This window comes from Palaemon carinicauda, chromosome 15, assembly GCF_036898095.1.
Source record: "Palaemon carinicauda isolate YSFRI2023 chromosome 15, ASM3689809v2, whole genome shotgun sequence".
Classification (NCBI taxonomy): Eukaryota; Metazoa; Arthropoda; class Malacostraca; order Decapoda; family Palaemonidae; genus Palaemon; species Palaemon carinicauda.
This window is the reverse complement of record NC_090739.1, coordinates 4,906,436-4,932,861: the sequence shown is the minus strand read 5'-3', so window position 1 is coordinate 4,932,861 and position 26,426 is coordinate 4,906,436. Positions and strand designations below refer to the sequence as shown.

Genomic DNA, 26,426 nt, shown 5'->3' with positions numbered 1-26,426 from the left:
CACAATATATCATCCCGGATGCCTCTAGGCTCCCGGAATTCGTCGAAAGCAATCCGTGGAAGGGGGCCTTGCGCTCTCCCTTCAAAGATGGTATGTTAACCATCGAATGGTTTGGCACCCGGACTGTAGAAGATTTTGAATTCTACCCGCCGGGTCTACAGTTCCCTCTCTCTAGTTTCGCATGCCTTACCGAGGAGACACTCGTAAGGTTTGACAAGGTCCCCAAAGAAACCAAAATGTACCCAAAGGGGCAGGCTCAGTCCACCTGGGTCCGGCCCTTAAACGAGTGGGAGTGTGTTAACACTACGTTAACACCTCACAAGAGCCCGTACACGATGTTTCTAGTGGAGGAGTAAACCCCTACTCCGTGTGTCACTAAGATATCGGACCTTGCTCGGCAGGCAATAAACGAGGACAAGCCGTTACCGCAGCTGAAGGAAACGCATCCGACCTCCCTCCTGTCCCTGGGGGATCACGATTGCTGGGCTAACGCCCCGGGGACCTTCACATTGGGTAAATTAAGCGCTGACTGTGCTCCCATTCAGTTCAGTGAGTGGCTACCCAGGCTTCCGGAATCTCTGATATGCCTCGAGCTCGAAGCCTGTATGCGCCTGAGTGGACCTATCAACTCGGCTACAATGGCAGAAAAGACCTCTTTAATGTATGAAGAAGAACCACCTTTTAAGGTCTTGACAAAGTCATTACTTCAAACCTTACTGTCTGATTCCTACGACTTCTTTGCGGCCAGACGTCGTTGCTGTAGGCATGTCTTGTCTGAGGCCACTATCAGACATGAGCCTAACAAGCTCATTAAAGCCCCAGTCTGGAGCTGCTAGGGTCAATCAGAGCCTCAAGGTTCGATGGGCTTAGTCCCCAAGCACAAGTTCGAACCGGCCAGCAACCAATCTCGAGGTAGAAAGAGTCTGAGATCTTTCCATTCCTTCCAAACCGACAGTCCCAACAGGTGGTTCAAACCATCCCGGTGGCACAAGGGAGTCAACCTTTCACTTCGAAGGGTCAACCCCAACAGCAATACGTGCTGGTTCCTCAGTCCCAAGTAGCAACTACCTCCTATGCTACTTCCCCAGCCCTTAGGCCCACCTTTGAAACTCAGGGTGCTTTCCAGGGTTACCAGCGCCCCAGAGGCGCTAGCTCGAGAGGAACTTTTCGCAACAGCTACTCTCGAGGCCGGGGAGGTAAATCCGCAGCAAATCATTGGGGGTTCTCAGGTAGGGGTAGGACTTTACATCTTCCGGAACCGTTGAACGTTCAACATTTGGGCTTTCAGTATAATTTCCAAAGGTCTGGGGTGGAGTTGGATAGAATGGCCCCCTCCACCAACCAGTTTTCATCAACATCCAACGGAAGAGCTAGTCTTATATGAAAACGATTTATTGCAAAAGGAAGCAATAAAGAAAGTAAATCGTTTGTAATTTCAGGATCACTTGTTCAGCGGGCCAAAGAAAGACTCAGAATAGCGAAGAGTAATCCTAGACCTGTCGCTTCTGAATTCTTACATTTAATGCGACAAGTTTCACATGCTGACCATCTCTCAGGTGCGGACCTTGCTTCTCTGTGGGGCCGTCACCTCCCCTATGGATCTTGCAGACGTTTGCTATCATGTTCCGAAAGCAAGGCATTTTCGTCCGTTTCTAGGCTTCAACTAGGCAAACTGCCTCACAGCAACTACAGAGTGATAATCTCTTACAACAGTTTTGGTTCCAAATCAACTTCGAGAAATCTCGTTTAGTCCCGAGGACAAGTTTCAATGGTTAGGATTCAATGGGTTCTATGCTCCCACACTCTGTCTCCCAACAGCCAAGAGGAACGGTATAGCAAAACACAATAAGTTTTCTCAAAGACAAATTGTCTTCCAGAAGAAATCAAGAGAGAATCCTGGGTGCCCTCCAGTTTGCCTCAGTAACAGATATACTACTGAAGGCCAGACTGAAAGATATAAGCCGAGTATGGTGCTCCAGGAAAACGAGTAATATCGAGACAATGGGCTCGACTCCAACCAATTCTGAAGAAAAGACTTCAACCATGGACAAAGGTCAAAATCTGGCAAATCAGTTTCCTTACAATATCCACCCCCAAGCTCGTCATTTACACAGACGCCTCCCTAACAGGCGGGGGGGGGGGGATACTCTCAGTACACAAAAGTCCTGGGACTATGGTCGACAATATTCCGCCAACTTCATATCAATGTTTTAGAAGCCATGGCGGTATTTTTGACCTTAAGCAACCGGCTCCAGCCAAAAACCAACATATCAGGTTTCTTCTAGATAGATAGTGGCGGACGCACTTTCGAGGACAACTCCGCTGGAGTCGGAGTGGTCACTAGACCCAATGTCCTTCAGTTGGATTCTTTCTCAGGTTCCGGATCTCCAGATAGATCTGTTTGCAACAAAGTCCAACTACAACTAGAGTGCTACGTAGCTCCCAGCCCGGATCCTCGGGCTTACGCCACAGGCGCACTATCATTAGTCTGGAACACTTGGGAGAGAATTTACCTATTCCCACCAATAAATCTGTCGATGAAAGTGTTAGACAAGCTCAGGACTTTCAAAGGCCAAGTTGCTCTAGTAGTCCCCATCTGGCCCAAGCACAACGGGTTTCCCCTTCTGGTGGAACTGGTTCTCCACCTCGACAGATCCCCAATCCAATACAAACACAAGCAGTACAACTCGCTGTGTGTTAGCTTCCTCAAATTCAGAATGCCCTACCTTTCTGGACTTTATGAAATTTGCAGCTCAAGAGGTGCAGATATTGATCCTCAAATACGTTATTTTTAGAATCAGATAAGAGGGGATCCACCCTTCGACAGTATGATTCGGCTGTTATGAAACTTGCCAGTTTTTAAGGGACTCAAAGGTTGAGACAATGACTATGAATCTGACAGTAACCTTCTTCAGAATTTTATTTGAATCAGACTTAGAGACTTGTACTATTACCACAAATTAAGTCACCCTTGAAGGTTTTACAATTGGCTTTAATATTGCCCTTACAGATTCATACTTCTCATCCATCCCGAGAACCTGCGCCAGATTGAAACCATCAACTCACCATAGCTCAGTTTCCTGGTTTCTGAATGAAGTAATTAAATTGGCTTCAGACACTCTTAACGAGACTTGCCATTATATTCCATTGGTTAGGAAATCCTTGTTCTTAATGAACCTGACTTCTGGCGCCAGAATATCAGAACTTTCAGCCTTGTCTAGAGATCCAGGTCATATTGAATTTTCTCTCGTCAGGGGAAGTACTCCTTTCCCCTGACAAAAGATTTTTAGCGAAAATGAGGACCCCCAGGACAGACGGTTCCCCTGGAAGATTGTCCCACTTCCGCAGGACCCATCTTTATGTCCAGTAAACACTCTGGAAGCCTACTTAAACATATCTCCCGTTCAGTCCTCGGGGCCCTTACCCATTAGAGAAGGTGAAGAACCATCATCCTGAAAGGACTCAGACAGAAGATTCTGCATTTCATTAACGGGCTACCTAGAATCATTCCCACATCACTCCCTTACGTCCATGATATATGAGCTGTAGCTACCTCAGTTAATTACTATGAACTTCACTGGACTTACTAAATATACAGGCCGGAAGTCTCCAACAGTATTTAAACGCCACTGCTTAAAACCTCTGGAAGCCTTATATTTGCTACAGTGGCAGCAGGGAATGTGATTCCTCCTGAACATAGTGAACCTTAATCAACTATGTCTTGCTATCCTCTTACCTGTTATTTTGGATTTTGTTACTTCCTCAGGTATTGTTCCAAGTTTTGGGACCATTTCTCTGGTACTATTTCACTGCGCGGCACAGGTCGGAGCCCAGAAAAGGGATTTTGACGAAGGAAAAATCTATTTCTGGGCGAGAGACCTGTGCCGCCCAGTGAACCCTCCCTTGACTTCCCTCCCAACATGGGCCCCAAACCTTGGGTGCTATGAGGAGTGACGTCACTGGCGTGGGTTGGGTTAGTGGTAGTAGTGTTGAACGGCACCTCGCTGTGGCGGGGATTTTGAAGAGGAGATATCTAAATAGTGCGAGACCTCTGGTTGTGAATTATCACGCCCCAGTATTTTATACCGACACCTTATATAGGTGAGCGAGCTGGGTTCAACCTGGCATTCCTATGCTTTTTTTCTCTGGTAATATATAGCAGTTATATTCCTTAGAAATAAGTGCTCTAGGAGTATTTCACTGGGCGGCACAGGTCTCTCGCCCAGAAATAGATTTTTCCTTCGTCAAAATCCCTTTTATGACTGGATGATGTAGCGTAATAATTTGGAGCCAAAGTAGACATGTAGCCTACTAGCCACATAGGCTAGTTAAAAAATATCCTACCCATCCTGGTCGTTGGTCAGAGATTTATTGTGGTACCCTAGGTCCTAGGTTAGGTTAAGCACAGGATAAATTCTTACAATAACACTTTGTAAAAAAAATGGTGAAGCTTATTTGTACGATAGTTTTTAATGAAATTCTTATCAAAATTTCCATGGCGAGATAGTGATATTGAATCTCCACTTCTCCACAGTTTATCATTTGCATATTATACAAGATACCCTTGACTTTTTCAATATTAATCTTACCCGATAATCATGTAGCTGTCAACTCCGTTGCCCGACAGAATTCTACGGACGGGATACGCCAGCGATCGCTATACAAGAGGGGGGTGTACTCACCAGCGCCACCTGTGGCCAGGTACTGCAGTACTTCTTGTTGACACCACCTCAATTTTTCCTCTGTCGTGCTTCCGGCAAGACCTACATGGATACGCTTATAATTTTGGAGTCTTTGTTCACGGTTTTGGTGAAGTATTGCTCTGAGATTTCAGCTTTCGCTATACAGGAAGCTTTTCCCTTAGCTTAGATAGCTTTTGGATTAATTTTGATTTATGGTTTAACGATCTTTAGCTTTAATTTGGAATCCCCCTTGACTGTTCTCTGATTCAAGATGTCCGACCATTCTCAAGCTCCTCCCCAAAGACGATGTAGGACTTGTATTAGGCGGCTTCCGAAGGCCTCGGTTGATCCTCACACCGTTTGTTCCGACTGTAGGGGAAAATCCTGTCAGTTGGAAGATCGATGTGAGGAATGTGCCGGACTTTCGGAACTTGATTTTATTCGATTCCTTAAGTATACCACTAAGTTAGAGAGAGAGAGAGTTAGGAGGAGTTCGGCTCGCTCTTTACTTTATTCCTCCCCCCATGATCCTCAACCTTTTCCTCACCCTGTAGTGGCTACCCCCGAACCTACTATTAGTGCTCAGCCTGATATGTCAGATGTTTTACGTGCTATTCAGGCTTTAGGTGATAAAGTGGAGTCGGTAGTGAGTGACCACAAGTTCCTTTTGGCAGACGTCAAGGAACTTAAAGTGAAAAGTGCAGTGGGAAGTGGTAGTGCCAGTGCTGTGCCTAGTGCTAGTGTCAGTGTCAGTGTTGCGCGTGAGGATACTTCTGTGCGTGCCAGTCGTCCTCCCAGTCCGGGACCTCTTGCAAGCTCCCAAGCCCAGGGGAGAAGCAATGTCGAAGGGCAAAAGGGTTCGGCAGGCCTTGATCGGCGCACAGTAGTATCCTCAGTGGTTGCGGGCGTATCTTATAGAGATCGTCACTTCCACTCTCAGACGATTGAGCCCTTAATATCCTCGTCTGCAGAAGATTTTTCGGGGAGAAAACGCTGGACTCAGGCCTCAAGACCTCTTAAGCGTAAAGTCCAGACCGCGCGAGTCCAACAGCCAGGGTGTAGCCATTGGGCTAGCTCGGACTCGCCGCAGTCATCAGGTGACTGCACGCCTCCTAAGAGAGGCAAGGCGCTGCCTCAACAGACCTCAACTTCTGTTAAAGCTATGCCTCAACAGACCTCAACTTCTGTTGATCCTAAGATGGCTTTGCTGCAGACTATGCAGTCGCAGCTTGCGGTGTTGATGCGGGAGTTTCAGGCAGAGAAGGTTAATACACCTCCTCCTGCGAGCGCTCCTCCTCCTCAGCGCAGTACAATCTGCCAGACGTATGAGGTTGAGGTTCCTCAAGCTACCTCCATGCGTGAGCTGCCGCGTTGGGAGTTGCCAGATACCAGCGCTGTGCAGCAACCTCCACTTTCTTTGAGGCAGGAGCCTCTTACCACGCAGCAACCTCCTCAACAATGGGGACAGGAACCTTATGCTTTACAACCTCCTCTACCCTTGAGGCAGGAGTATCTTGCATTACCTCCATCCTCGAGGCAGCAACCTCTTGAGGTACGACAACCTCTACCATCCTTGAGGCAGCCACCTCAACTCTCGCAGCAGCCACCTCCACTTTCCTCGAGGCGCGAACCTCAACTCTCGAGGCAAGCACCTCAAGAACCTCAACTCGTGAGACAAGAGCCTCTCTCTGCGCAGCCACCTCAACCCTTGAAGCAAGCGCAACTCTTGAGGCAGGAACCTCATGCTATGAGTCAGCCACCTCAACGCATGCATCTGCCACTTTCTCCTCAGCTTGAGCCTCTTCCCATTCAACTTGAACCGCAGTCTATGCAGCATGAGCCTCATGCTTTACTACAGTCGCCTCTCACCACGCTTGCTCCTCAGACCTCCGCAGAACCTCCTTCATCCCAGCCTCAGGACTTTGTCATTACCAGCCCTCATCCTCTTCAACAGAGACTTGAGGATGAATCCGCAAGTGCGCATGCACCCGCTCTTCAGGATTCAGCCATTCAGCAGACCGCTTTAACTTTACCTCTCGCTTCTCAACCCTCAGGTGATGAGGTTTCTGAGGATGAAGCTGCTCACCTGGATGATCCTTCATCTGACGTGGAGGAACCCAAGTCATTGCCACCCTCCATCGACTTTCGCAAGGTTCTGGCTCTGTTCAGAGAACTTTACCCGGATCACTTTGTGTCTGCTACCCCTCGCTCTCCTCCATCCGAGTTCTCTCTAGGCATGCAACCTGTTAAGTCTGCCTACACTAAGCTCGTCTTCGCTAGATCTTCAAAGAGAGCTTTGAGAATGTTAGGGGATTGGTTGCAGTCCAAGCAGCAACTGGGAAAGACGTCTTTTATGTTTCCACCTCCTAAGCTGACGTCTAAGGCGGGCGTCTGGTATGCCACAGGAGAGGAACCAGGCTTGGGGGTCCCTGCCTCTGCCCAGGCTGACTTCTCAAGTTTGGTTGACTCTCCACGAAGGTCAGCTATGAGACGCTCTAAGGTCTCCTGGACCTTTTCTGACCTGGACCACTTCTTGAAGGGAGTCTTTCGCGCCTTTGAAATTTTTAATTTTCTCGATTGGTGCCTGGGGGCCTTGAGCAAGAAGACTGCCCCATCTGACAAAGACTCGGCCATGTTGATCATGTCCTGTATGGACAAAGCAATTCGCGATGGTTCCGGCGAACTTGCCTCTATGTTTGTATCGGGAGTCCTCAAGAAAAGGGAACAGCTTTGCTCCTTCCTTTCCACTGGTATCACCTCTTGCCAAAGGTCGCAGTTACTTTTTGCTCCTCTTTCTAAGTTCCTGTTTCCTGAGGATCTTATCAAGGAATTGTCTGCGGCTCTCATTCAGAAGGACACGCATGATCTTGTGGCCTCTTCAGCACGGAAGGCTAAGATTGCTCCTTCAGTTCCTAGAACTTACCGCACCCCAGTGGCTGATACTCCTGCTACTAGATTTATTCCGCCCTTTCGTGGCAGAGCCCCCAGCCGAGGAGGTACCCGTCCAGACGGTCACAGGGGCAGGTCCAAGAAAGGTATCAAGTCTTCGAAAGGCAAACACTGACTCTCCTCCTCTCCAGACAGCTGTAGGAGCCAGACTCAAGATCTTCTGGCAAGCTTGGGAAAGAAGAGGTGCAGACGCCCAGTCTGTCAAGTGGCTAAGGGAGGGTTACAAGATACCATTCTGCCGCAATCCCCCTCTGACCACTTCTCCCATCAACCTCTCTCCCAACTACAAGGAAAAGGACAAGAGGCTAGCGTTACATCAAGAGGTGTCGCTTCTGTTACAGAAGGAGGCAGTGGTGATAGTCCGGGATCATCAATCCCCGGGCTTCTACAACCGTCTCTTTCTGGTGGCCAAGAAGACAGGAGGTTGGAGACCGGTGCTGGACGTCAGTGCGCTCAATGCTTATGTCACCAAGCAGACGTTCACTATGGAGACGACGAAGTCGGTCCTAGCAGCGGTCAGGCAGGAGGACTGGATGGTCTCGTTGGATCTGAAAGACGCTTACTTTCACGTCCCCATTCATCCAGACTCCCAACCTTTTCTGAGATTCGTTTTTGGAAAGGTTGTGTACCAATTCCAAGCCCTGTGTTTTGGCCTAAGCACGGCACCTATGGTGTTTACGCGACTGATGAGGAATCTTGCGAAATTCCTCCACTTGGCGGACATCAGAGCCTCCCTTTATTTAGACGACTGGCTGTTAAGAGCCCCCACAAGTCGTCGCTGTCTGGAGAGTCTCAATTGGACTTTGGACTTGACCAAGGAACTGGGTCTTTTGGTCAACTTAGAAAAGTCCCAGCTTATTCCTTCCCAAACCATCGTTTACCTGGGAATGGAGATTCGGAGTCAAGCTTTTCGGGCTTTTCCGTCGGCCCCAAGAATCAACCAAGCCCTAGAGTGCATTCTGAGCATGCTGAAGAGGAACAGATGCTCGGTGAGACAGTGGATGAGTCTAACAGGGACCCTGTCATCGTTAGCCCTGTTCACCGAGTTAGGGAGACTCCACCTCCGCCCCCTTCAATTCCATCTAGCAGCTCACTGGGACAAGGATTTGACGCTCGAAGCGGTCTCTATTCCTGTTACCAAAGAGATGAAGACTACTCTCATGTGGTGGAAGAGCAACATCCTTCTCAAGGAGGGTCTCTCGTTAGCTGTTCAGACCCCCAATCTTCATCTCTATTCGGACGCATCAGACTCGGGCTGGGGCGCGACCTTGGACGGACAGGAATGCTCGGGGACATGGAACAAGGAACAGGAAACGCTTCACATCAATTGCAAGGAGTTGTTGGCAGTACATCTGGCCTTAATGAACTTCAAGTCCCTCCTGCTAAACAAGGTGGTGGAGGTGAACTCCGACAACACCACAGCCTTGGCATACATCTCCAAGCAGGGAGGGACTCATTCGAAGAAGCTATACGAGATCGCAAGGGACCTCCTCATTTGGTCAAGAAGTCTAAACCTCAAGCTGGTAACGAGATTCATTCAGGGCAATATGAATGTCTCGGCAGATCGCCTCAGCAGGAAGGGTCAGGTCATCCCCACAGAATGGACCCTTCACAAGGACGTGTGCAACAGACTTTGGACCTTGTGGGGTCAGCCAACGATAGATCTGTTCGCCACCTCCATGACCAAGAGGCTCCCATTGTACTGTTCCCCAATTCCAGACCCGGCAGCAGTTCACGTGGATGCTTTTCTGCTGGATTGGTCCCATCTCGATCTTTATGCATTCCCGCCGTTCAAGATCATCAACAGAGTTATCCAGAAGTTCGTCTCCCACGAAGGGACACGGCTGACGTTGGTTGCTCCCCTTTGGCCTGCAAGAGAATGGTTCACAGAGGTACTGCAATGGCTGGTCGACGTTCCCAGGACTCTCCCTCTAAGAGTGGACCTTCTACGTCAACCTCACGTAAAGAAGGTACACCCAAGCCTCCACGCTCTTCGTCTGACTGCCTTCAGACTATCGAAAGACTCTCTAGAGCTAGAGGCTTTTCGAAGGAGGCAGCCAGAGCGATTGCCAGAGCAAGGAGGATTTCCACTCGTAGAGTCTATCAATCCAAGTGGGAAGTCTTCCGAAGCTGGTGCAGAGCCAATACAGTTTCCTCTACCAATACCTCTGTAACCCAAGTTGCTGACTTCCTGTTACATCTTAGGAATGTTAGATCTCTTTCGGCTCCTACGATCAAAGGGTACAGAAGTATGTTGGCATCAGTTTTCCGCCAGAGAGGCTTGGATCTTTCTTCCAACAAGGATCTACAGGACATCCTTAAGTCTTTCGAGACCTCTAAAGAACGTCGCTTGTCCACTCCAGGCTGGAATCTAGACGTAGTCTTAAGGTTCCTGATGTCTCCTAGATTTGAACCTCTCCAGTCAGCCTCTTTCAAAGACCTTACTCTCAAAACTCTTTTCCTCGTCTGCCTTGCAACAGCCAAAAGAGTTAGTGAGGTTCACGCCTTCAGCAGGAACATAGGATTCACATCCGAAACAGCAACATGTTCCTTACAGCTCGGGTTTTTGGCAAAAAATGAACTTCCTTCACGTCCTTGGCCTAGATCGTTCGAAATTCCTAGCCTCTCCAACATGGTGGGTAACGAGCTAGAGAGAGTTCTTTGCCCTGTCAGAGCTCTAAAGTATTATCTTAAAAGGTCAAAACCTATACGAGGACAATCAGAAGCCTTATGGTGTGCCATCAAGAAACCTTCGATGCCTATGTCCAAAAACGCAGTTTCGTATTACATAAGGCTTCTGATTAGAGAAGCTCATTCTCACATGAAGGATGAAGACCTTGCTTTGCTGAAGGTAAGGACCCACGAAGTGAGAGCTGTAGCTACTTCGATGGCCTTCAAACAGAACCGTTCTCTGCAGAGTATTATGGATGCAACCTATTGGAGGAGCAAGTCAGTGTTTGCATCATTTTATCTCAAAGATGTCCAGTCTCTTTACGAGAACTGCTACACCCTGGGACCATTCGTAGCAGCGAGTGCAGTAGTAGGTGAGGGCTCAGCCACTACATTCCCTTAATCCCATAACCTTTTTTAACCTTTCTCTTGAATGCTTTTATTGTTGTTTTTGGGTTGTTACGGTAGGCTAAGAAGCCTTCCGCATCCTAGTTGATTTGGCGGGTGGTCAATTCGTTCTTGAGAAGCGCCTAGGTTAGAGGTTGTGTAGAGGTCCTTTAGTATGGGTTGCAGCCCTTTATACTTCAGCACCTTAGAGTTGTTCAGCCTCCTAAGAGGAACGCTGCGCTCAGTAAGGAAGACGAACTTATTAAAGGCAGAGTAATGGTTCAAGTCGACTTCCTTACCAGGTACTTATAATTTCATTGTTATTTTGAATAACTGATAATATGAAATACGGGATACTTAGCTTCTTGATATACATGTACACTGGTTTTCACCCACCTCCCTGGGTGTGAATCAGCTACATGATTATCGGGTAAGATTAATATTGAAAAATGTTATTTTCATTAGTAAAATAAATTTTTGAATATACTTACCCGATAATCATGATTTAATTGACCCACCCTTCCTCCCCATAGAGAACCAGTGGACCGAGGAAAAATTGAGGTGGTGTCAACAAGAAGTACTGCAGTACCTGGCCACAGGTGGCGCTGGTGAGTACACCCCCCTCTTGTATAGCGATCGCTGGCGTATCCCGTCCGTAGAATTCTGTCGGGCAACGGAGTTGACAGCTACATGATTATCGGGTAAGTATATTCAAAAATTTATTTTACTAATGAAAATAACATATTTTACCACCTAGTCATAATGGATGTATCCTTAATTTTTAACGAAGGGTCATACATACATACATATACCATGGCACCTCCCCCAATTTTGGGGGCAGGCGACATCAACAAAGAAACAAAAACAAAAAAGGGGACCTCTACTCTCTACGTTCTTCCAGCCCAACCAGGGACTCAACCGAGTTCAGCTGGTACTGCTAGGGTGTCACAGCCCACCCTCCCACATTATCCACCACAGATGAAGCTTCATAATGCTGAATCCCCTACTGCTGCTACCTCCGCGGTCATCTAAGGCATCGGAGGCAGCAGCAGGGCCTACCGGAACTGCGTCACAATCGCTCGCCATTCATTCCTATTTCTAGCACGCTCTCTTGCCTCGCTCACATCTATCCTCCTATCACCCAGAGGGTCATAAAACATAAAAAAATAACTTAGTTTTGAACAGAGATTTTTCTTTCTTTCGTGCTATAAGGTAGGAAATTATCTAATCAATGTCCAAAATTGTCATTAATGAATTTGTGTACAAAACACATTGGTAAATAATTTCATCTACATAATTTAAGAGGGACATTATCGACTGATGTTTTGTTTTCCCCATAATTATTGTGCTTTATTTGATATTTGTATAAGATGGACAAGATACATTGAAGATACTACCCTGTAACATGCATTAGTTTCTTTTTAACTAATATAAACATGTAAAGACAACAACTGTCAGACTTGTCCTGACCTTAGTATTATGCTCCATGTACTGTTTGAACTTACTGCTCTCAGTAGTAAATAATAGTAGTAAAAGTTAATGTAACTTCAGGCTTGTTACTGTCAATTATTAATATCAATGGAAGCTGCCAAATTTCTTCTTGTGTTTTAAGATCGGTGCATTGTATGATCATGTTGACATTAAGGGTATTACTGTATTACACTTATTACAAATGCAGTGAACGTTTTTATGTTGAACAGGCTGACATAAGTCCCTTTTTATAGTTTATTTTTGAAAGATCTATTTTGATATTGTTACTTTTCATAAAATGTATTGTAATAATTATTCATTACTTCTCTTGAAGTTAATTTATTTCCTTATTTACTTTCCTCTTTTGGGCTATTTTTCCCTGTTGGAGCCTTAGGGCTTATATCATCCTGCTTTTCCAACTAGGGTTTTAGCTTAGTGATAATAATAATAATAATGATAACAATAATAATAATAATAACAATGATAATGATAATAATAATAATAATAAAAGTAATAATTATAATCAGCTTGTCATAGTTTAACTTACATTATGTTAATCAAACAATTAAATTTCAGTACTGCTTAAGTGGACACCCTAACAAGCCATGCAACGTTATAACATTCAAGACGTGCACTTTGATGCTGGACTGTGGACTGGATATGAGCAGCGTGAGCCACTTTCTGCCTTTACCTTTAGTTGCATCCCACAGATTGGGGAGCCTTAGCACATGGGTGCCGCGAGATGCTGATTCGCAGTTAGAAGGGGTAAGTTGAGTGTGTGAATTTGCTGCTTCAGTTTGTGTACTTTATCTTATGGAATTGGTGACATAGTATGATATTGTATTTTATACTGGACCATCACTTTTGTCTACTGTGCTGTAACATGTCGAGATTAATCTTTGGGGTTAATAAATGATCTTTTTCAATATTAAACTTACCCGGTGATCATATAGCTGTCAGCTCTGCTGCCCGACAGAAAAACCTAAGGACGAAATACGCCAGCGATCGCTATACAGGTGGGGGTGTACATCAACAGCGCCATCTGTCGAGCAGGTACTCAAGTACTCCATGTCAACACAGAACCAATTTTCTCTCTGTCGTGCCACCGGCAAGACCTACTAAATACGCTGTTGTTTTCTGGATTGATTTTCACGTTATTTGGTGAAGTATTCATTTCTGGTTATTAGCTATCGCTGTGCAGAAGTTATCTTCAATACTTCCTTGCATTCTTTTATTGGATTTTGGATTATTTGTTGACGACTTGGATAGATTTTAAATTCCCCCCTTTGACTAATTCAAGATGTCTGACCCTTCTCAAGTCCCCAAGTACAGGAAGTGTAGCGCTAGGGACTGTTCAAGGCGTCTTCCGAAGGCCTCTATCGATCCGCACACCGTTCCAATTGTAGGGGTAAAGCCTGTCAATTGGAAGATCGATGTGAGGAATGCGTTGGGCTTTCGGAATTCGATTTTCAAGAATTCCTGAAATATGCACGTAGGCTAGAGAAGGATAGGATCAGGAGGAGTTCGTCTCGCTCAATTGATTTTTCCTCTCCCCATGCCCCACAACCTATTCCTTCCCCTGTAGTGGTTGCACCCGACCCCCCTGCTAGCTCTCATCAACCTTCGATGGCAGATATGATGCGTGCCATCCAGGCTCTAGGTGAGAGAGTCGAGTCATTGGCGAATGACCGCAATGAACTCATGGCTGACGTCAGGGAGTTGAAAGGTAAAAGTGCAGTGGGAAGTGAAGTGAGTGTTAGTGCAGTGAAAAGTGTCAGTGTTACGCATGAGGGTGCGTCTGTTCGTGCCTGTCGTCCTCCCAGTCCGGGACCTCTTGCAAGCTCCCAAGCCCAGGGGAGAAGCAATGTCGTACGACCAAAGGGTTCGACAGGCTTTAATCAGCGGACAGACGTTCCCTCCGTGGTTTCGGACGTATCTTGCCTAGATCGTCCCACCCACAAGAAGACGAGTGCGCCCGTTCATTCCTCGTCTGCGGAAGAGGTTTCTCGCCAGAAACGATGGACCAAGGTCTCACGGCCTCTTAAACGCAAGGTCCCTTCCGAGCAAGTCCAACGGCCCAGGTGTAGCCACTGGGTCAGTTCGGACTCGCTGCAGTCCTCCGACGACTGCACACCTCCTAAGAGAGGCAAAGTGGTACCGCAACAGGCAGTAACTCCGTCTGTTGCCGCACCAGCTGTTGTAGACCCTAAGTGGTCTTTGCTGCAGTCTATGCAGACTCAGTTAGCTGCTGTTATGCAGGAGTATCGTGCGGAGAAGGTTGACGCTGCACCCGTTAGCCTACAACCTACCACGGTTGTGCGCCCAGCAGACGCTGAGGCTGCCTGCTCCCACACTCCGGCTGTGAGAGCTCCTCCACCCATGCGCAGTCGACCCTGCCAGACGCATGCTGACGTTCACAGACGCACGGATCCCTCCGTTGACGTGCGTGTGCTACCACAACAACAGGAGGGTGGAGTTAAGCTGCCGTGTTTTGACGCGGTGCGTCAGCCTCCGCAACCCACGGTGGTCTCCGCTATCCGTCCACAGTCGGGAGTAGACGCTTTGCGCACCCACTCAGCTATGGTTGTTGCCAGTTCTCAGACTGACCAACAGTGGCATGACGTTGGGTCCAGTGCAGCCACGCATGCACCCGTGCTGCCGGACTCAGCCGTCCAGCTGTTACCTACTCCGTTGCCTCTTCCTCCTCAACATTCAGACGATGGACTCTCTGATGATGACGAAGCTGCACATCTTGACGACCAACACTCGGACATCGACGAACCCAAGACCGCGCCTCCCTCCTTAGACTTTAGGAAAGTGCTTGCGCTGTTCAAGGATTTATATCCGGATCAGTTTGTGTCTGCAGCACCACGCTCGCCTCCCTCTGAGTTCGCTTTAGGCATGCAGTCAGCAGCACCTGCCTTTACGAAGCTCGTACTCGCTCGCTCGTCCAAGAGAGCTTTAAGGGTACTGGGAGAGTGGTTGCAGTCCAAGAAGCAACTTGGGAAGACATCCTTCATGTTTCCCCCGGTCAAGCTTGCTTCCAGATCTAGCGTCTGGTATGCCACGGGAGAAGTTCTCGGCTTGGGAGTTCCTGCCTCTGCCCAGGGCGACTTCTCAAGTCTGGTAGACTCTCCCCGCAGGCTAGCTATGAGACGCTCCAAGATTTGCTGGACTCCTTCGGATATGGACCATCTTATGAAGGGAGTTTTCCGTGCATTCGAAGTCTTTAACTTCTTGGACTGGTGTTTGGGAGCGTTGAGCAGGAAGACCTCCCCTTCTGATAAGGAAACTTCCATGCTCATTGTCCTGCATGGACAAAGCCATCCGGGATGGTTCTAGTGAGCTTGCGGCTTCTTTCGTGTCCGGGGTCCTCAAGAAGCGGGATCACCTTTGCTCCTTCTTGTCAGCTGGAGTCACCCCATGTCAAAAGTCGGAGCTTATGTTTGCTCCGCTCTCGAAGTGTCTCTTCCCTGAAGAGTTGATCAAGGAGATTGCCGCCTCCTTGATCCAGAAAGACACTCATGACCTGGTGGCGTCATCCTCACGCAAAGCCACCCCTTTGCCCTCCGTGCCTAGACCCAGGATGGACACTCCAGCGTCAAGGTTCATTCCGCCCTTTCGTGGCAGAGCCTCCAGCAGAGGAGGTGCTCGTGCCGGAAGTCAACGTGGGAGCAAGAAGAAGGGTTCCAAGTCCTCTAGAGGCAGAGTCTGACTGCCACCTTCTTCAGACAGCAGTGGGGGCCAGGCTCAAGAACTACTGGCAGGCCTGGGAGAACAGGGGCGCAGACGCACAGTCTGTGAAGTTACTCAGGGAGGGGTACAAGATTCCATTCTTGCGCAAGCCCCCTCTAGCAACAACTCCCATCGACCTCTCTCCCAGGTACAGAGAGGAGGACAAGAGACTAGCTTTACAGCAAGAGGTGTCTCTCTTACTACAAAAGGGAGCGGTAGTCATAGTCCGGGACCATCAATCCCCGGGCTTCTACAACCGCCTCTTCTTAGTGCCGAAGAAGACAGGAGGGTGGAGACCGGTGCTAGACGTCAGTGCTCTGAATGTCTTTGTCACAAAGCAGACGTTCACCATGGAGACGACAAAGTCGGTTCTAGCATTGGTCAGGAAGGAAGACTGGATGGTCTCGTTAGACCTAAAGGACGCTTACTTTCACGTCCCCATCCACCCAGATTCCCAACCTTTTCTAAGGTTCGTTTTCGGGAAGGTTGTATACCAGTTCCAAGCCCTGTGCTTTGGCCTAAGCACGGCACCTCTAGTTTTTACCAAACTGATGAGGAATATTGCCAAATTCCTGCATTTAGCAAACATCAGAGCCTCCCTCTTTTTGGACGACTGGCTTTTAAGAGCTGCGTCAAGTCGTCGCTGTCTGGAGAATCTACAGTGGACTCTGGATCTGACCAAGGAATTGGGTCTCCTGGTCAATATAGAAAAGTCCCAACTCGTCCCATCCCAAACTATAGTATACCTAGGAATGGAGATTCAGAGTCAAGCTTTTCGGGCTTTTCCGTCGGCCCCCAGAATCAGTCAAGCCCAAGAATGCATCCAGTCCATGCTGAAGAAGGACCGATGTTCAGTCAGACAGTGGATGAGTCTGATAGGGACGCTTTCATTACTGGACCAGTTCATCGCGTTAGGGAGACTCCACCTCCGCCCCCTTCAATTTCACTTAGCTGCTCACTGGAGAAAGGACAAGACGCTAGAAGCGGTCTCGGTTCCTATTTCCGAGAAGATGAAGTCTTCACTGACTTGGTGGAAGAACAACATTCTCCTCAGGGAGGGTCTGCCACTGGCTGTTCAGACCCCCGACCACCTTCTCTTCTCGGACGCATCGGACACGGGCTGGGGTGCGACATTGGACGGTCGGGAATGCTCAGGCACGTGGAATGCGGATCAAAGCAAGTTGCACATCAACTGCAAGGAGCTACTGGCAGTTCATCTGGCCTTGAGAAGCTTCAAGTCCCTCCTTCTAGGCAAGGTGGTGGAGGTGAACTCCGACAACACCACAGCCTTGGCGTACATCTCCAAGCAAGGAGGGACTCATTCGATGACGTTGTACGAGATCGCAAGGGACCTCCTCACCTGGTCAAGAGATCGAAACATATCCCTAGTAACGAGGTTCATTCAAGGCGACATGAATGTCATGGCAGACCGCCTCAGCCGGAAGGGTCAAATCATCCCAACAGAGTGGACCCTTCACAAGAATGTATGCAACAGACTATGGGCCTTGTGGGGTCAGCCTACCATAGATCTGTTCGCAACCTCGATGACCAAGAGGCTCCCAATTTATTGTTCACCGATTCCGGACCCAGCAGCAGTTCACATAGATGCCTTTCTTCTGGATTGGTCCCATCTAGACCTTTATGCGTTCCCCCCGTTCAAGATTGTCAACAGAGTACTGCAGAAGTTCGCCTCTCACGAAGGGACAAGGTTTACGTTGGTTGCTCCCCTCTGGCCCGCGAGAGAATGGTTCACCGAGGTACTGCAATGGCTAGTAGACGTTCCCAGAACACTTCCTCTAAGAGTGGACCTTCTGCGTCAGCCGCATGTAAAGAAGGTACACCCAAGCCTCCACGCTCTTCGTCTGACTGCCTTCAGACTATCGAAAGACTCTCGAGAGCTAGAGGCTTTTCGAAGGAGGCAGCCAGAGCGATTGCTAGAGCTAGGAGGACATCCACTCTCAAAGTCTACCAGTCGAAGTGGGAAGTCTTCCGAAGCTGGTGCAAGTCGAAATCAGTATCCTCAACCAGTACCTCTGTAACTCAGATAGCTGACTTCCTTTTATACCTAAGGAAGGAAAGATCCCTTTCAGCTCCCACGATCAAGGGTTACAGAAGCATGTTGGCAGCAGTCTTCCGTCACAGAGGCTTAGATCTTTCCAACAACAAAGATCTACAGGACCTCCTTAAGTCTTTTGAGACCTCGAAGGAGCGTCGGTTGGCCACACCAGGTTGGAACTTAGACGTGGTACTAAGATTCCTTATGTCAGCAAGGTTCGAACCACTTCAATCAGCCTCTTTTAAAGATCTCACTTTGAAAACTCTTTTCCTCGTCTGCTTAGCAACAGCTAAAAGAGTCAGTGAGATACACGCCTTCAGCAGGAACATTGGATTTACATCTGAAACGGCTACATGTTCCTTACAGCTTGGTTTTTTAGCCAAAAACGAACTTCCTTCTCGTCCTTGGCCCAAATCGTTCGATATTCCAAGCCTTGCTAATTTGGTTGGAAATGAACAAGAAAGAGTACTATGCCCGGTAAGAGCTCTTAAGTACTATTTGAGACGTACTAAGCCATTACGTGGACAATCAGAAGCTTTATGGTGCGCCATTAAGAAACCTTCTTTACCAATATCGAAGAATGCAGTTTCTTATTATATCAGACTTTTGATTCGAGAAGCTCATTCCCATCTGAATGAGGAGGACCATGCTTTGCTGAAGGTAAGGACACATGAATTTAGAGCTGTCGCAACTTCAGTGGCCTTCAAACAAAACAGATCTCTGCAGAGTGTAATGGATGCAACCTATTGGAGAAGCAAGTCAGTGTTCGCATCATTTTACCTTAAAGATGTCCAGTCTCTTTACGAGAACTGCTACACCCTGGGACCATTCGTAGCAGCGAGTGCAGTAGTGGGTGAGGGCTCAACCACTACATTCCCCTAATCCCATAACCTTTTTAATCTTTCTCTTGAAATGTTTTTTATTGTTGTTTTTGGGTTGTCCGGAAGGCTAAGAAGCCTTTCGCATCCTGGTTGATTTGGCGGGTGGTCAAATTCTTTCTTGAGAAGCGCCTAGATTAGAGGTTTTGATGAGGTCCTTTAGTATGGGTTGCAACCCTTCATACTTCAGCTCCTAGGAGTCGCTCAGCATCCTATGAGGATCGCGAGGCTCAGTAAGGAAGACGTACTTAAAAAAGGCAGAGTAATTGTTCAAGTCGACTTCCTTACCAGGTACTTATTAATTTTATGTTTGTTATTTTGAATAACTGCTAAAATGAAATACGAAATACTTAGCTCTTAATGTTAACATATATGCTGGTCTCTACCCACCCCCCTGGGTGTGAATCAGCTATATGATCACCGGGTAAGTTTAATATTGAAAAATGTTATTTTCATTAGTAAAATAAATTTTTGAATATACTTACCCGGTGATCATAAATTAAAGGACCCACCCTTCCTCCCCAATAGAGACCCAGTGGGCCGAGGAGAAAATTGGTTCTGTGTTGACATGGAGTACTTGAGTACCTGCTCGACAGATGGCGCTGTTGATGTACACCCCCACCTGTATAGCGATCGCTGGCGTATTTCGTCCTTAGGTTTTTCTGTCGGGCAGCAGAGCTGACAGCTATATGATCACCGGGTAAGTATATTCAAAAATTTATTTTACTAATGAAAATAACATTTTAGATAGTTGTATTATAGGATTCTGAGACAATTGAACAGTTGTTAGTGTTTAATGAGTAAATGATTTTGTTAACATATGGATTTTTTCCTTTTAATAGGTAAGATTTGACTATGGCATTGATATGATGATCACTGTAAGCTTCAAATAAAGGTGACAATCTGAATGGATTGGACATTATTCTCTGTGAACTTTAGCTGATGAATGAATAATTACTGTGGATTGATAAGTTAAAGATTATCCTATGATTGTGTTTGTTGACAGTGGCAATATGGTTTAGTACTTGAATATAGGTTTTCAATATTAATCTTACCCGATGATCATGTAGCTGTCAACTCTGTTGCCCGACAGAAATCTACGGTCGGGATACGCCAGCGATCGCTATACAGGTGGGGGTGTACACAACAGCGCCATCTGTGAGCAGGTACTCAAGTACTTCTTGTCAACAAGAACTCAATTTTTCCTCTGTCGTGCCTCCGGCTAGACCTACTTGGATACGCTGTTGATTCTGGAGTTATTGTTCACGATTTGGTGATGTATTTGCTCTAGAGTTTAGCCTTCGCTATTCAGGAAGCTTTATCATTAGCTTAGCAAGCTTTTGGAATTAATTTGATTTAATTATGGTGACGAAGAGAGTATGGACTCTCTTTCACTTTTAAATGGCCGACCCTTCCCTTAGACGGAAGTGTTGGTGTCGAAGAGAGTATAGACTCTCTTTCTTTTTTTATATCTCTCCGCCATTTATAGGCCTCTTCGATTAACTTTCCTTTTATTATAAACTTATAAAAATTATTTTTTTATGTTTGTTTATATGCGACCTTTCCTAATAGTAGGCGGTCCTTACTTGGAACCGAAGTTAATTAACATTGAGCTCGTCATATCGTTTTTCCTGTTAAGAATTTATGCTATTTTATTTTCAATATTAATCTTACCCGATAATCATGTAGCTGTCAACTCTGTTGCCGACAGAAATCTACGGTCGGGATACGCCAGCGATCGCTATACAGGTGGGGGTGAACACCACAGCGCCATCTGTGGTCAGGTACTCCAGTACTTCTTGTCAACACCACCTCAATTTTTCCTCTGTCGTGCCTCCGGCTAGACCTACATGGATACGCTGTTGATTCTGGAGTTATTGCTCACGATTTGGTGATGTATTTGCTCTAGAGTTTAGCCTTCGCTATTCAGGAAGCTATATCATTAGCTTAGCAAGTTTTTGGAATTAATTTGATTTAATTTTTGATTTATTTTGGTACGAAGAGAGTATGAACTCTCTTTCACTTTTAAATGGCCGACCCTTCCCTTAGACGGAAGTGTTGGTGTCGAAGAGAGTATAGACTCTCTTAATTTTGCTTAACAAGGTTATAGATTTATTTTATATCTCTCCGCCTTTTATAGGCCTCTTTGATTAACTTCCTTTTATTATAAACTTATTAAAATTAATTTTTATATTTGTTTATATTCGACCTTTCCTAATAGTAGGCGGTCTTTTCTTGGAACCGAAGTTAATTAACATTGAGCCCGTCATTTCGTTTTTACCTGTTAACATATTATGCTATTTTAATGTTTTTGAAAGAATTTCTTTGATAAGTCTCGTACTGTTTTCAAAGTTGAACTAACGTTTTGTTTAGTCTCCGCAGTTGTTGACGTTCAGAACGTTCAACTTGCGCTCTATCGTTACGATAGAGAGAGAGTATTTCACGGTTTCACGTTGCAGTAAGAGTAAACCGATTCTAGCGTTTCGTTCATTCTTTCTTAGCTTAAATGGTTTTAATTCTATAAAGGTACTTTTTATTTGGGAAACCTTTCAGTTTTTTTCCTTTAACAAATAATATGTTTTAACGATATATATAATTGGGCTCATCTCTCAGATTCTAAGTCAAGAGAGAGAGAGAGAGAGATAGAGACGGAGGGAGAGAGAGGAGGATAAACGTTTCGTTCAAGCGGGTAACGTTGTTCTCGTTTTTTTGCTCTTCTCCCTAGTCGATATAGGGGAAGAAGGTAAAACGTTTCTAGAGTTTTATTCTTGTTCCCAGGCTTTATGCGGTGAGAGATTTTAAACGTAGTTTATTTGATCTAGTGTTTAGTCTCTTTTCCAGCCACTGAATTCTTTATCTTTCATTATGTTTTTCTGTTACATTGTAATACTGTTTTCGCAATTACTACCTTTTAATGAAGGATAGGATTGCGTGTTTCAGGTACAAACCACTTAAAGTTTCGAGTTCAGTGAAATAAGTGCAAACAGAAAATCAAAAGTGATAAAGTGATATGCGCAAAGTGTTACAGTGTTGCGTTCGAGGGTTCGTCTGTTCGTGCCAGTTGTTCACCTAGTCCGATACCTCTTACAAGCTCCCAAGCCCAGGGGAGAAGTAATGTCGAAGGACTTATGGGTTCCTCAGGCCTTGATCGACGAACAGACGTTTCCCTCTGTGGTTTCGGGTGTATCTACACACGTTGCCGACGTGATCACCCCACCCACACAAAGACGAGAGAGCCCATTTATTCCTCGTCTGCGGAAGAGGTTTCTCGCAGAAACCATGGACCAAATCTTGCAGCTTTTAAGTGCAAGTCGGTCCCTTCCGCGCAAGTCCAACGGCCTAGGTGTAGCCACTGGGTCAGTTCGGACTCGCTGCAGTACGACAACTGCACACCTCCTAAGAGAGGCTAGGTGGTACCGCAACAGGCAGTAACTCCGTCTGTTGCCGCACCAGCTGTTTTAGACCCTCAGTCACAACGGACAGTAGCTCCGTTTGTTGTTGTCTTTCATAGACCCTAGTGGTCCATGCTGCAGACTATACAGTCTCAGCTTGCTCCTTCATGCAGGAGTATCATGCTGGAAGGTTGACAATGCAGCCTGTTAACCTACAACCCGCCGAGGTTGTGTGCTCAGCAGATACTGCGGCTGCCTGCTCCCACCCTCCACCTGTGAGAGCTCCACCACCGATGCGCAGTCCACCCTGCCAGACGCATGTTCTTGCTGCACCATCTGCTAACATGCGTGAGCTACCGCATCAGCAGTGGGAAGGTTCTGTAGAGCTGCCGGGTTCCAGCACTATGCGGCTTTCTCTGCAGCCCATGCAGCATGCTCTGCATACCTTACAGCATGCTCTGCATACCTTACAGCATGCTCTGCATACCTTACAGCATGCTCTGCATACCTTACAGCATGCTCTGCATTCCTTACAGCATGCTCTGCATACCTTACAGCATGCTCTGCATACCTTACAGCATGCTCTGCATACCATACCGCATGCTCCTCAACCCACCGCAGCCCCTCCCACGCACCAGCACTCTGCTTTTGTTGTTGCCAGCTCCCACACTCCGACTGCGGAGAAGGTTGACGATGCACCCGTGGGCCTACACCTCCCACGGTTGTGCGCCCGGCATGGCTTCCTGCTCTCACACTTTTGTTGTAAGAGCTCCTCCACCCATGCACAGTCAACCCTGCCAGATGTATGATGACTCCCACACACAGAGCACTCCGTTGCCGTGCGTGAGCTACCACAAGCTGCCGTGTTTTGACACGGTGTGTCAGCCTCCGCAACACACTGTGGTTACCGCCACTCGCCCGCAGCAAACTAGTCAGGCAGGAGTTGAGGCTTCCCCACACAACTTTGGTTGTTGCCAACTCACAAACTGTCATGCAGTTACATGACGTTGCCTTCTGGTCTGCTACTTATACACCAGTGCTGTATGTCCTCACGCTCCTGTTGTGGTTGACAGTTCAGTTTTTGACAGTTCACAGACTGTCAAGCAGTTTCATAACGTTGCCTTCTGGTCTGCTGCTTTTGCACCAGTGAAACCCTCACTGAGAGAACTTAGCTTTTCTCGGATATGGTTCCTGTAGATGAGAAAGTGCTGTTCTCCCTCCTTCTGATATTCCCTTGAGGACTCTGTCATTTGGAGAGGAGCCTTAAGCTGCTTAGCCTCCTATGGACTTTTATTTAAGCATAACATGCTTCCAGGGAGGGTAAATGGTTCCGCTTCAGTCGCTAACCCCGTCTGTTGCCACACCTGCTCCCATAGACCTTGAGCTTTGTTGCAAGACATGCAGTCCAAGCTTAGTCCTTGATAGAGGATTTTTTTTACGGAGTCAGTGTGTCACTGGGAAGACGTTCAACAACCAGCAGAGGTGACTTGTTGTGACGCAGTGCGGCAACCTCAGCAACCCGATAAGGAGTTGTCTGTACTACCCAGACAGTCTAGACAGTTTCGGGTTGTCGCTGTACTTCCTCGCTTCCCCATGGTTGACAGTTCACAGACTGTGCAGCAGTACCATGATCTTGTGTCCGGCTCCGTCAGACGACTGGCTTTTAAGAGCTCCCACAAGTCGTCGCTGTCTGGAGAATCTCAGATGGACTATGGATCTGACCAAGGAACTGGGCCTCCTGGTCAATTTAGAGAAGTCCCAGCTCGTCCCATCCCAGACCATTGTCTACCTGGGTATGGAGATTCAGAGTCGAGCTTTTCGGGCTTTTCCGTCGGCCCCAAGGATCAACCAAGCCCTAGAATGCATCCAGAGCATGCTGAGAAGGAACCGATGCTCAGTCAGGCAGTGGATGAGTCTAACAGGGACACTTTCATCGCTGGCCCTGTTCATCGAGTTAGGGAGACTCCACCTCCGTCCCCTTCAGTATCATCTAGCTGCTCACTGGATAAAGGACATGACGCTAGAGACGGTCACAGTTCCTGTTTCCGAAGAGATGAGGTCTACTCTAACGTGGTGGAAGAACAGCTTTCTTCTCAAGGAAGGTCTACCTTTGGCTGTTCAGAACCCCGACCGCCGTCTCTTCTCGGACGCATCAGACACGGGCTGGGGTGCGACATTGGACGGACAGGAATGCTCGGGAACATGGAATCAGGAGCAAAGGACACTTCACATCAATTGCAAGGAGTTGTTGGCGGTTCATCTGGCCTTGATAAACTTCAAGTCCCTCCAGCTAAACAAGGTGGTGGAGGTGAACTCCGACAACACCACAGCCTTGGCTTACATCTCCAAGCAGGGAGGGACTCATTCGAGGAAGTTGTTCTAGATCGCAAGGGACCTCCTCATCTGGTCAAAAGATCGAAAGCTCACGCTGGTAACGAGGTTCATTCAGGGCGATATGAATGTCATGGCAGATCGCCTCAGCCGGAAGGGTCAGGTCATCCCCACAGAGTGGACCCTTCACAAGAATGTTTGCAGCAGACTTTGGGCCCTGTGGGGTCAGCCAACCATAGATCTGTTCGCTACCTCGATGACCTAGAGGCTCCCGTTGTATTGTTCTCCGATTCCAGACCCAGCAGCAGTTCACGTGGATGCTTTTCTGCTGGATTGGTCCCATCTCGACCTGTATGCATTCCCGCCGTTCAAGATTGTCAACAGGGTACTTCAGAAGTTCGCCTCTCACAAAGGGACACGGCTGACGTTGGTTGCTCCCCTCTGGCCCGCGAGAGAATGGTTCACAGAGGTACTGCAATGGCTGGTCGACATTCCCAGGACTCTTCCTCTAAGAGTGGACCTTCTACGTCAACCTCACGTAAAGAAGGTACACCCAAACCTCCACGCTCTTCGTCTGACTGCCTTCAGACTATCGAAAGACTCTCAAGAGCTAGAGGCTTTTCGAAGGAGGCAGCCAGAGCGATTGCCAGAGCAAGGAGGACATCCACTCTCAGAGTCTATCAGTCTAAATGGGAAGTCTTCCGAAGCTGGTGCAAGGCCAATGCAGTTTCCTCAACCAGTACCACTGTAACCCAGATTGCTGACTTCCTGTTACATCTAAGGAACGTAAGATCCCTTTCAGCTCCTACGATCAAGGGTTACAGAAGTATGTTGGCAGCGGTTTTCCGCCACAGAGGCTTGGATCTTTCCACCAACAAAGATCTACAGGACCTCCTTAGGTCTTTTGAGACCTCAAAGGAACGTCGGTTGTCCACTCCAGGCTGGAATCTAGACGTGGTCCTAAGGTTCCTTATGTCATCAAGATTTGAACCTCTCCAATCAGCCTCTTTTAAGGACCTCACATTAAAAACTCTTTTCCTCGTGTGCTTGGCAACAGCTAAAAGAGTAAGTGAGATCCACGCCTTCAGCAGGAACATAGTTTTCACATCTGAAACGGCTACATGTTCCTTGCAGCTCGGTTTTTTGCTAAAAACGAGCTTCCTTCACGTCCTTGGCCTAAGTCGTTCGAGATCCCAAGCCTGTCCAACTTGGTGGGGAACGAACTGGAGAGAGTACTTTGCCCAGTTAGAGCTCTTAGGTACTATCTAAAAAGGTCAAAACCTTTACGAGGACAATCAGAAGCCTTATGGTGTGCTATCAAGAAGCCTTCTCTTCCAATGTCTAAGAACTCAGTTTCTTACTACATCAGGCTTCTGATTAGGGAAGCACATTCTCATCTGAAGGAAGAAGACCTTGCTTTGCTGAAGGTAAGGACACATGAAGTGAGAGCTGTGGCTACTTCAGTGGCCTTCAAACAGAACCGTTCTCTGCAGAGTGTTATGGATGCAACCTATTGGAGAAGCAAGTCAGTGTTCGCATCATTCTATCTCAAAGATGTCCAGTCTCTTTACGAGAACTGCTACACCCTTTTTATGGGTTGTACGGTCGGCTAAGAAGCCTTCCGCATCCTTATTGATTTGGCGGGTGGTCAATTCTTTCTTGAGAAGCGCCGAGGTTAGAGGTTGTGATGAGGTCCTTTAGTATGGGTTGCAGGCCTTTATACTTCAGCACCTAAGAGTCGTTCAGCATCCTAAGAGGACCGCTACGCTCAGTAAGGAAGACGTACTTAATAAAGGCAGAGTAATGGTTCAAGTCGTCTTCCTTACCAGGTACTTATTTATTTTATGTTATTTTTGAATAACTAATAAAATGAAAT

At 47.2% G+C, this 26,426-nt stretch overlaps 1 protein-coding gene across 1 annotated transcript in view; it reads left to right on the top strand.

Moving 5' to 3' along the window:
• IntS9 (integrator complex subunit 9) overlaps nt 1-26,426 on the top strand; it is a 107,841-nt gene that overhangs the window by 5,635 nt on the left and 75,780 nt on the right. Inside the window, exon 2 of the mRNA XM_068388085.1 lies at nt 12,735-12,923. Coding sequence (XP_068244186.1) covers nt 12,735-12,923 — 189 coding nt within the window. The remainder of the gene's footprint in view (nt 1-12,734; nt 12,924-26,426) is intronic.